At 39.4% G+C, this 12,511-nt stretch overlaps 1 protein-coding gene across 1 annotated transcript in view; it reads left to right on the top strand.

Annotated features, from left to right (window-relative positions):
- Positions 1-12,511, top strand: part of PDE6B (phosphodiesterase 6B) — a 73,249-nt gene that overhangs the window by 25,573 nt on the left and 35,165 nt on the right. Inside the window, exons 2-3 of the mRNA XM_072619727.1 lie at positions 6,642-6,794; positions 12,264-12,353. Coding sequence (XP_072475828.1) covers positions 6,642-6,794; positions 12,264-12,353 — 243 coding nt within the window. The remainder of the gene's footprint in view (positions 1-6,641; positions 6,795-12,263; positions 12,354-12,511) is intronic.

Consider the following 12,511-nt stretch of genomic DNA (forward strand, 5'->3'; position numbering starts at 1 on the left):
TGAGGCTCCCTCCAGGGAGTACATAATGCTCTACCGAGGGGCTTTTCTGGGCCTTGAGTAGACTGAAGCATATCAGGCCTCATAGAAGAGCTATGTGGGCCACTCTTACCTAGGGTAGTTGAACCAGTCATGGAAGGCTGTGGGGGAATTGTTTTACTGAGACAACGAGGGGAGGTAATGGATAGAGTGCTGACCTTTGAACCAGGAAGACCTGATTCTAACTAACCTCAGATACTTACTAGCTAGTGAGCATGGGAAAGTCACTTAACTTTCCTCAATTTCCTCATTTGATTAAAAAAAAATGGAAGGGATAATAATAGCACCTACCTCAAAGGTTTGTAGTGAAGACCAAGTGAGATAACATAGCTTTACAATTATAATTGGTCTAGATCAGAAGAGAGTTTCCATCTATAACTCTGCTCCATCTTAGAATCTATGATAGAAAATATATCAAAAAGCAGAAGAGGTTTTGTTTGTACTCTAGATTTGTAGAGTGGATTTCAAAGGGTTCAGAGACTAGCCAGCTAGGATTTAATGATCTAAGTCAGTGGTTCTCAAACTCTCGGTCTCAGGACCCTTACACTCTTAAAAAATCATGGAGCATTCCCTAAAGAGCTTTTGTCTACATGGATTATAACTATTAGCACTTAATACAATAGAAATGAAAATATCTTAGTATTATTATGAAAATAGTTTTGACTTTGTGGACCTCCTGAAAGAGTCTCAGGGTCCCTTAGGGGTCTCCAGACCGAACTTTGTAAACCAATGGTCTAAGCAGACCCAAGAAAGTTCTCAAGAACGAAATTCTAACACAAACATAAATTCTAAAAGTATGTTATCTAAAGAGACCAATGTGAAAGCACAGAAAACTCACCAACCAACTTTGTTTTTTAAAATACACATCTAGAAGATATAATATTAGCTAAATAGCATTTCTATAGTACTTTTTCACTTGCAAAGCACTTATTTTCTCATTTGATTCCCACAATAATTCCCTGAGATAAGTTATTATTATTCCTATCTTATAGAGGAAGAAATTGAGGGTAAGATCTTAAGTGACATGCCCAGGATGACACAGGCAATATATATATAAATACATACATATATGTATATATATACATGTGAATATACATACATTCATGTGTATATATGTGTGTTTACATATATGTGTGTGTATATACACATACACATATGATACAAGACTTGAATCCAGGTCATTCAAAGAGTAGGAATTGGGTTTTTTTGCCTTTCTTTGTATCCCTAGCAGTTAGCACAGTGCCTGGCACATAGATGGCATGTCATAAATGCTTCTTGACTTGACTCACCTCTACCTGCTATGCCGGGCTGCCTCTCACATGATCTTCAGGTACATTAATAGAAGGATGGTATCCAAACAAGAGAAAAGAGAATCCTGTTGGTCTCACATTTGAAGAATTATGTTTCGTTCTGAGCACCACATTTTAGAGGGATATTGATGAGCTGAAGAGCCTTCAGAAGATGGTAAAGGGCCTTGAGACTATGCCATAGCCAGCTCATCTGAAGGAACTGGTGATGTTTGGCCTGGAGAAGAGGGGCCAACCTAACTGTCTTCCAGTAATTGAAGGACTATCATACAGAAGAGGAATTAGGTTTATTCTGCTTGGCCAGAGAGGGAAAAGCCAAGAGCCATGAGTACAAGTTGAAAAAAGACAAAAATAATAGTAAAAGCTCATGCTCACATAATGCTTTAAGGTTTACAAAACACTTTACAAATACTATCTCATAATATCCATGAAATAAGGAAACTGAGGCTGACAGGGGTAAATGATTTGCCCAGAGTCACACACCTCACAAGTATCTGAGGTTGGATCTGAACTCAGGTCTTCCTGACTTGACCAAGTCCATCGTTTTATCCATTATGCCAGAAGTGCCAAAACACAATCCACAACACTGCAGAGTATGGCCAGAACCAGTTAGAAATGTAACTGGGAAATATTTTAAAAAATAAATAAAAATATAATAAAACATAGAAAAAGTTAATCTGTGCCTGCCAGGATCCTTGGGCACAGCTTATTGGCCCCCATTGCTATATGAGTTTGACACCCCTGAACTTTATAGTAAGTAACTATTCAAGCAATTATAGGAAGGAATGAATACTAACAATGGGGGAGTCAGGAAAGGTTTAGAGTCAGAGAGGGCCCCTGAACTAGCATTAAGAGAATGGAAGGCAGAGGAATGCGTGCCTACCATGCACATAGGACAGACTATGCTGAGATGGAGAGATGACAGGAAACGAGGCATGGTGAGTTCAGGCAAGGGGTTCTTAACTCCTTGGGGACAATGGATAGATGTCAGGGGGTCCATGAACTTGAACATGAAAAAAAATCACATTTTAATTTTCACTAATCTCTTTGAGTTTACATTTTTAAAAAACTATTATTCAGAGAAGGGGTCCATAGCTTGAAAAGGTCAAGGTTCCCCAATGCATCCTTGGCCATCTCTAGTCATCCTGTATAGCTGGTCACTGGACCCAGATGGCTCCAGAGGAGAAAGTGAGCCCTCCCTCACTTCAATCCAACTCCCTTGTGTGTCATGGCATCACCTTTCTGAGGTCATGGTCCCCTTCAAGAACAAAGGACAAACAGCAAGCCATAAGCTAGAGCAGATTGCCAAAGAGATCAGTAACATATCTGTCCCCCCAAAAAGAGACGAGGTACTTCTGAACTAGTCTCTGACATCTAGTGCTGACACTCTGTAATTCTGAAGGTGTAGAGGATGGGGGAAAGAGTAAAAAGTGGGATGTAGTGGAAGGAATGCTAGATCTGGAGCCCAAGGACCTCGGTTCAAACCCTGCCTCTGCTGTTTCCTAACTCTTTGACCTTTGCCACTCTACTTTTCTAGGCTTCATGTTACTCATTTCAGCTGGACTAAATTATTTCTGGGATTCTTTTCATTTCTTTGAGAAATTAACAATGAGAGACATCTTTATATATATATATATATATATATATATATGAATGGATGTATAATATGTATGTGTATACGTGTATGTATGTGCACACACACACATTTTATATATATATATATATATACACACACATATATATGGAGAGAAAGAGAGAAAAGAGGACAAGAGGAGAAGAGAGAAGAGGAGAGGAGAAGAGAGGAGGAGAGGGGAGGAGAGGGGAGGAGGAAGATCAGAAAGCAAGGCCAACAAGTAGGACAGCTTTGAAAGCTACAGGTTGATTTTATTCTACTACTTATTCTATTCTATTACTCTTAAAATACATACTGGAGGTCTGAAGCTTCATTCTCTTTTTCTGTCCTACTATGTGTATGCAAATGTCCATTCTCTTCGGTGTCTGCTAAGTTCTGGATAAGAATGTATTAAAAAGGAATGAACACTGAGGGCTTGGTTTGTAGAGTCCTCTTGTGCACACAATCTCTTTAGATAGTGGGCTTCTTGAGGGCAGGGACTCGGTTTTGTTTTTTGTACGCTAAGTACTTACTTACTAACACATACTTAACAAACACCAGCCTGGGCTTTAGCACACTCACTTCCAGTCCCTAACACAGGGCCTTCAATTGGGGCGCATGGTTCTGTTTTTCCGTACCCAGATACCTAGTCTGAGGATTTTGATAGCTGTAAGGCAAATATGGAAAAAACACTGAATTTCACGTCAGATTCACTTCTTACTACTTGGTTGACTTTGGATAACTTACTTACCTTCTCCAAATCTGTTTTGTTATTTGTAAAATGAGGGACCTAATCAGTTCTAAATGCTATATTATCATAATATCAACTTATTAAATAAAAAGTCTCTGAAGCCAAGCAAATGCAATGCATCAAGAAGCTATGCCCCATTACCCAGAAAAATTCAATTTAACAGAGTTCGCCTCCAAATCTCATAAATGATGTCCCTTTCCTCTCATAATGTCCTTCCTAAAATGTGACTCATAAAATGTACCCAGTACTTAGGGTGTAGTCATATCAGAACGTTGGATTGTAGGGTAACCATCTCCCTCATTCTGGACATTGACACTCTAAAGTCCAAGACTACATAGTTACCTTTTAAGCTTGGAGTCCACTTAAAACTTTACATATGTTTCTCAAGAAAATGTCTAAACCCACCTTCCACATTTTGTATCTTATTTTCTTAATAAGACAGTGCACTGATTATCATTAATTTAATGTCATTTTTAGGAGATTTGACTTTATATTCCAACCTTTTGGGATCTTGCTAGATTATGACATTCTTATCCAACACATTAGCTATCCCGACCAGCTTTGCACTTTCTGCAGATTTAATAAGCGTGCTCTCTATAATCTCATCCAAATTACAAATAAAAATATTACCTTGATTTTCAATTCACTGGTAACCATTTTTGCTCTTTTTTCCACCACTTGAGCATTCCTGTTGATAGAGAAAACGGGGAAAATAAAAATTTAAAAGTTCTACCTTCTTCATTGTCACGTATCATCATCTCATTGACCCTAAGTAGGAATGTTGTTAGGATGATTCTCCAAAGAGATCAAATAAAGAGGAAAAGGACCCATATGGACGGAAATATTTGTAGCAGCTCAAAAAGACTGGAAGTTAATGGAGTACCTCCCAATTGGGGAACTGCTGAACAAACTATAATATATAAGTATAATGGAATACTACTGAGAATACTATGAGAAATGACATAAGAGACAGTTTCAGAGAAACCTAGGAAGACTTCTATGGATTAATGGAGAATAAAGTAAGACAGACACAAAATAGTTTACACAATAATAATAAAATTATAAAAATAAATAACTTAACTCTTATCAATGCAATGATCAACTATGATTCCAAGAACCTGATGATTAAACATGCTACCTGCCTCCTAACAGAGAGGTGATAGACTCAAAATGGAGAATGAGACATATTTTTGGACATGACCATAGTGGAATTTTTTTGCTCAACTCTGCACATTTGCTACAAAGGTTTTACTTCTATTATTTTTTTCAATTTTAGGAAGGAGGTTGAAGGGAGAGAAAATAAATGCTTTTTACAAATACAAAAAATTAAACTTAAAAAACTATCTTATTGCTAAGCAAACTGGGTATCCACAATGGTCTGAATTATCTTTAAGAGTATTGCTACAACTGTGTTCTCCCAAGTTCCCCATCCCTCTTGAATCATCTTTCCTCTTAGAGTCTAAGGTCATGGGATACTATCCATCATATTTCTGAAACCTATGAAATCCACTCTTCAATAGTTGAGGGTTTGTGCCAGATTATACTCAACTTTCCTTTCCTCTGGAGAGTGGTCATTGGAGTGGTCACTATCTCCCAAGGTTCTGGCTTTTTCTACTTCAGTCCCTTCGTGTTGGTCAGTATCATGTTCAGAATTATAATCCTCTTCATTGCTTCCTCACCTTTGGAAGGGGAGGAATTATGATTTAGGAATTTAGGAATTATGATTAAGGAAAGTCACAAATTTGTCTGCTGTTGTGTTTTGGGCAGAGTTCCAACAGAGAGTTGAATTCCCTCATCACAGTTATGTCATATTTCTGCTCATGCTTAGTGTCAGAAACTCATCTTTCATTTCCTCCATTGGATCCACTTCTGTGTAGCGTACGCTCACCAAAGCAGCACTGATGTTTCTCCTCCTTTTTATTTTCATTGAAGTATTTTCCATTGTGCTTCCTGCAAAATGGAATTTTATATTTTTATAACATATATTGAGCATTACCATGACCACAATGGAAGAGAACTCTCTGTGGCAAACACTGAAGACTGGCCTTTCTCTCTCAGGACCCATCCTTAAAAGGGGAGAGCTCTGTAGAAGAGAATAGACTAGAAGAGTCTTTTATCACAAAGCCTATTCATCAAAAGAGGGCTCTCTGTGGAGGAGGACACTGACATCCTTTTTTAGAGTCCACCCATCAGAAAGGATAATATAGACTAGCCTCTCTCTTGTTCCAGGGTGATCCTCAGAGGAGAGTTCTGTGTGTAGGGAAATAGAATAGCCCTCAGTCTCTCAGAAAAAGAGCTGTCTGGGCCAGCTAATTTTATAACACCAGATGAGGAGGAAAGTCCATCTCAGGGTTTGTTCTGTTCGTCTTCTCTGTGAAACCTTCCCTTCCCAATATCTTGTTCTGATCAACCTTAGGATTTAACCAGAAGAAGCTGAAATTGTTCTCCACCCCTGAGAGTCTCACCGATGAAGTGATTTGCCTCTCTCAGTTCTACCAGGTTACTGGCTCTTTCAAAGGACATGCGCTTTATCATGAAATCCAAACATGAAATTTGTGCTTAGAGTCAGGGGGCAGTTTAGAAAGAGCAATGTTGGGGACTATGTGTGGTTAAATATCAGTCTGAACACATGGTGATGGGTGAGTCCAGGGTCAGTTTGCGTATATTTTCAGTCTGTTTCTAGAATCAGGGCCAGTCTGTGTGAGAGGAGTACAGTGAATCCAAATAGCCTGTGGAGGAATGGCGCTTGTGATGGTAACACTAGTGGGCCAGTTCCATTCACCCCATTAGGCTCATAGTTTCATTCCTGGGCAAGTGAACAGCAGACTGGGTGGAACTTTAAAAAGAGATGAAGAAATTTACAGGGCTTTATCCAAGATAATATTTTAAAAGAATTTGTGAATTTTATTTAATTTTTCATTTCTTTCTTGTCCAGTGCCCTCACTTCAGCCCATTTGCTGATGAGCTTACTGAGTATGCGACCAAGAATATACTTGCCACACCCATCATGAATGGCAAAGATGTCGTTGCTGTAATCATGGCCATAAATAAAACCGATGGCCCTTTCTTCACCAGTGAAGATCAAGATGTAAGTGTTGGACAAACATACTATGTGTGCATATGTCTCTGTGTGTCTGCTTATCTCTGTATGTATATATGTATGTGTTGGTGTACTATGTCTCCTCTCTGTGTACATACCTATCAGCATGTCTATACATATATATGTATGTGTGTATACATATATATATATATATATATACATGTCTCTATGGTTTTTGTGTGCCTACATATTCCTCTCTCTATATATATATATATGTATGTATGTATGTATGTATATTTTTGTGCATCTTTACACATTTGCACAACCCTGCTTACCCTTGTGTCTCACGTTGATGCCTATGTCTACGTATATGTTAGTGCAATTTATTTACACTACTTTCTCTCAGTCTTTGTTGATTCACCTTCCAATTTTTCTACTGATTTTGATTTTTTGGTTTGTGGTATCCTATTCTTTTTCATTATGTTCAGAAGCTATAATATTCATGTTGATAATTGCCCCTACTCCACAGCAACCCAATTTTACAATTCCTCAATCTCAGATATGGTGATTTCCTACTCCACACCAATTTGGTAACCTACTATCATGGTCACAACTTTGACTTCCCCTTCTCTTAGAATTTCACCACTTCCAAAATTATGAACATTCATCGGATGGTAGCTTTAGAGTTAGAAGGGACCTTAGATGTCATCCAGTCCAACTCCCTCATTTAATAGATGGAGAAACTGAGGCTCAGAGAAGTGAAGAGATTTGTTCAAGGTCATACAGGTAATTAGTGACAGAACTGGGATTTGAATCTGTTTTCTGACTCTAAATTCAGTGTGCTTTTCAGATGCCACATTGAAATTCTGCTCTCTGGACACCCTCGTATCCTTCTGTTTCTCTCACTATATCAGTCACATTATGCTTAGTCTTTGCTTTGTCTGACATTGGTTCCCTTAATTCATCCCTCTGTCCCAGTCTGTCTTCCATAGTCTTCTTTCCCTTGTATCATTACTCATCCAGCCCCATGGTTTATCACTCTAATTTTTCGCTACTATCTAAAAAATCTCTTGCTCTCCTGACCTTTTGCCATTCCTCAACTTTGAATTCTGGGTAATTCCACTATCCAGTTTCTTCATTCCTGTTCCAGGGCTGCTGAGTGTCACTAAAGAAAGATAGAATCAAGCTAACTTTACCCACTATTAAGCATTTCCCTTCATGCAGATCAACATTCCTCCTCTGATCCCAGAGACCCCCTCTGTCATTCCCCGGAGCCTCCATTCCTAACTTCTTTCTTCTCTTACCTAATTTCTCTCTTGTATTCCATAATTATAGCAGATGACCTCCTCTCCTGCTTTACTGAGAATACAGGCCATCTGACTTGTGCTTTGGGTTTGCTGGGAGTGGCAAAGCCAGTGTATGCCAGCATGGCCAGGGAGTCTACACTCCTCTCTCAGAATGGTGCAACAGACCTTTTCTGTTGACTTTGTCTTGACTGTCTTAGGCTGGAAATTTGTTTCCCTCTACCATTTTGCAGGTTTTGCTGCTCTAGAATTTGTTTAGAGTCATTTTTACATGTATTTGGAAGGGTTTGGGGGAGAGCTCAAGGGGTCCCTGCTTTTACTCCGCCATCTTGACTCTGCCCTTCTCTCAGCTCTCACTCCGCATATTCACTGGGAACACACCTTTCCTGAAGCTTTTGCTTCACCTACTATTCATACTCGGCGTTCATACAATACCATGTGTGAGGGGCTGGGGGAAGGGTACCAGTCCCTCTCACTCTTCTTTATGAAGTGAATATCCAGACCACCCATTCACTGCAACTTCTGTCTTTGTTTCCAGCTCACATCACAATACTACATGTTTCTTAATGGCCTTGCATTCAATAAAAAACAGATTCTTGCCTTTTCTTATGTTATGGACTCCTCTTGACAGCCTGGAAAAGCCTAAGGGCTCCTCTTTGAATAATGTTCTTAAAATGCATAAAATATATAGAATTACAAAAGAAACAAATTGGAGTGAAATGAATAGCTATGAAAATTATTTTAACAAGCTCATGGAACCCCAGTTAAGAACTTTTGCTCCAAAGATTATAACTAGTTTCATGTCCTTTGAGTCTTTGCCTGCATCAGAGGTGTATGGCAACACATGAGTTTTCCTCTCTCGGTTTAGAGGCATCTCAATCTCCCAAAAATCACCCACTTCATCCTCCTCTCTGTTCATAGAAAAATAGGCATTCCTATTTTCTACCTATACCCTTCTAACCTGTTTGGATACCATATTTGTGAAAGTTGCTTACACACAATACTCCCATTTCCTTTCCTAATACTCTAGCCACGTGAGTTCTACCTTCATAGCCTCACCAAATATGCTCTCCAAAAGACTGTTTACTAAGTTCCCAATTGCAAAATTCAATAGTCCTTAAAAAAATCACCTCTCCCCTTAGTCTCTGTGCAACTTTTTATAGTAGAGGAAGACCCCTGGGTTTCAGGGATGCTGTGATCTCCTCCTTCCTCTCTTACTCTTATAACCACTTCTCTGTGTTCTATCTATATTGATTCCTTGTTGTCTCCCTGCCTCTTTTATGTGGGTGTTCCCCTAATCCTTGGCCACTTCCTCTTCTTTTTTGTACACTCTCTCCTTTTGCAATATTACTCATGCTTACAATTTCAACTACTGCCTCTATGAAAATGATTCTCAGATTTCTATCTCTAACCTTGACCTCTCTTCTGAGCTCCAGATCTGTACCTTGAGAGGTATATAGTATAATGGACAGAGGACTGAACTTATGGTCACTGAGCTCAGATCCTGCTTCAGACATTACTAGTTCTGTGATGCTGGGTCAATGAGTCACTTGACCTCTCTGGACATCAGTTTCCCTATGTGTAAGGTGAGGGGTTGGACTTCTAGAGCCCCACCAGTTCTAAATCTATGATCTAATTAATTTCAACTGTCCATAAGGTGATTGGTGAGGTCTCATCAACACCTCAAATTCGCCAAGTCCAAACTGAGCTCATTATCTTTCCCCCTAAACCTGCCCTTCTGACTTCACTATTTCTATCTGTGGCACCACCATTCACCCAGTCTCTTATGGTTGAAACCCTGAGATTACCTTTGACCTTTCTGTCTCCCTTGCTTCTCTTACAATTAGTTGCCAAGACCTGCTGATTTCATTTCTTGTATTGCCACCCCTGCCCCCCGCCCATATGTACATTGATTTTCCTCTGCTACCATCCTAGGACAACATCCTCAAGTCACTGTACATTTCTAGGATGTTCTCATACTACCCATCTCCAGCCGTTCTATGGTCCAATCAAACTGGATAACTCACTGCCTTCCAAACATGGCCAACATTCTCCTATCTGTTTCTTTGTTTTTTCTGTTCCCTCTGCTTGGAGTGGACTCCTTTCCCCTTTTCCCTGTTGAGTTTCTGTCCATCCTTGAAAATCCTATTCAAATGCTGCCTCTTTATATAGTTTTCCCTGGTCTCCTGAGACATGCCTGTAATGACATACCTTCCACCTTGAATCTCACATGCTTTTCTTTTTTCAAAACCTTCCCAGTGAACTTATCCTATAAGATTTGGTATAAGAGCCCTCTGAGCTTATGTTTGATCTTCTGACTAGATCATAATCTCCAGAAGAGCAGAGACGGTGTCTTATCTAAGCTTCATGTGTCTTGCAGTTTCCAGTAGGCGCTTAATGTAGATTCTCCACATGTTGAATGAATGATTGGATGGATGGAATGGATGGCTCCCCCTGGGTATCTTGATATGCATGGACTGCACCTATGTCTGTCTGTCTCTACTTTTCTTTTTGTGTATCTGTGTATCTTATATATACATATACATGCACATATGTGTATATATATTTATATATATATTTGTATTTTTATATATGTATGGATAAATAGATAGATAGATATGCCTATGTATGTGTCTGCCCATTTGTGTCTGTATAGGCTGACAGATAGCAAAAGCAGAGCCCTGGTATTAGAGTTACACAACCTGGTGCAAGTCCTAGTTCTTCTACTTACTATTTTTGTGACCCTGGACAAGTCACTTTGCCTCAGTTTCCTAATCTATAAAATGGGCATAATAATCTCCTGCCCAGTTTGAAGAAGGCTGTAGTAAAGATCAAATGAGATTATTGTATGTGAAAGTGCTTTGAAAACTGTAATGCACTGCCTAGGTGTGAGGGCTTCTTATTTTCTGTGCATCTCCAAATAAGTCTGTATATTTCCATGTGTCTTTGCATCTGAGCTGTTTTGTGAATTTTCCGCACAGCGATCTTTTCTTCCCAGTCCCAGATTCCCAGCTAACCCCAGCTCTCACAGTGTACCATAGTTACAGAATCTGAGGCATTTCTAGGGACAAATGGATTCCCAGGGTGACCTTGAAACCAAGACTGCTACCTGCTCACCAGTGTTTTTCCTACTATGCAATGAAGAGATATGGAGGAATTATGTCATGTAGAATACATACTTTGTTTAACTCTTAGGGGACAAAACTAGGAGCAACAGATGGAAGACGGGGGAGGAGGATTTCAGCTCAATAAAATGAAAAGTTTCTAACAGAGCTCCTCAGAAGCATATACCTGCCTCAGGAGGTAGTGGCCGCCCCATCACTGGATGCCCACTTCTGGGATTTAGAGCTGAAAAGGCCCTAACGATCATTTGACAGATGAGGAAATAGCCTCAGAGGTGAATTGCTGAGGTCACTTAAGTAGTAAATAGCAGACCTAGGAATTAAACCAGTGCCTTTGGACTCCAAATCCAAAGGGCTTTCCACTATAGTACTGGACAATCATATGGTTAGTTCTCCTTTCAACACTAAGATTCTATTAGTCTAAGGAAAGAGTGTTAAAAGTATCACAATGGTATCTATCCCATTTTAGTTCTAATACCTGAAATGTTGTTCAGTTATTTCAGACTTTTTGTGACCCCATTTGGGATTTTCTTGGCAAAGCTACTGGAGGGGTTTGTCGTTTCCTTCTGCAACTCATTTTACAGATAAGAAAATTGAGGCAAACAGGATTAGGTGACTTGCCCAGGGTCATACAGCAAATAAGTGTCTGAGGTCAGATTTGAGTTCATGAAGATGGGTCTTCCTGACTCCAGGCCCAGTACTCTATCCTCTGTGTCACCCACCTGACCTGTGTGGGGCTTAAGGACTATTACATTAAGCCCAGAGGGTAACTAGCTAATTGTAATAAAAGAGTGATAAAAAGTAAACAATGGGAACTCAGGAACATAAAGACAATATTTCCCTTACAAAATATCCTGCGTTGTGTGGATGTGTTGGATTTTTTTTTTAAGGCCAACTAACTCTTCATAATGGCCCACTGAACCATGGTATGATGTTCATATATGAAATTAGTCTGATTCCTGTAAGTTAAATGACAAGGGTAAAATCTCATCTTCCTTTTGGGTAAGCACAATAGATTTTTACAAAATGATCTATAAAAATCTAGTGAAATATCTTTTATAATTTTCAGATTTTAAAAATCATTCTTTCAGATTTTCTTGAAGTATCTGAATTTTGCCACCTTAAACCTCAAAATCTATCATCTGAGCTATCTGCACAACTGTGAGACTCGAAGAGGCCAGGTAAGGAAATGATTGAGGGGACTCATCCACCCCCTCACCTCCCTCCAGCCAACCCAGGAGAGAGGACAGCATCTCCCTTCAACCAATTGAAGAGGGCATTCTCTCTCTGTCCCTTTCCTTCTCCCTGTCCTCTCTAAATCTCTCTTTCTATGTCTCTC

This window comes from Notamacropus eugenii, chromosome 6 (assembly GCF_028372415.1).
Source record: "Notamacropus eugenii isolate mMacEug1 chromosome 6, mMacEug1.pri_v2, whole genome shotgun sequence".
Classification (NCBI taxonomy): domain Eukaryota; kingdom Metazoa; phylum Chordata; class Mammalia; order Diprotodontia; family Macropodidae; genus Notamacropus; species Notamacropus eugenii.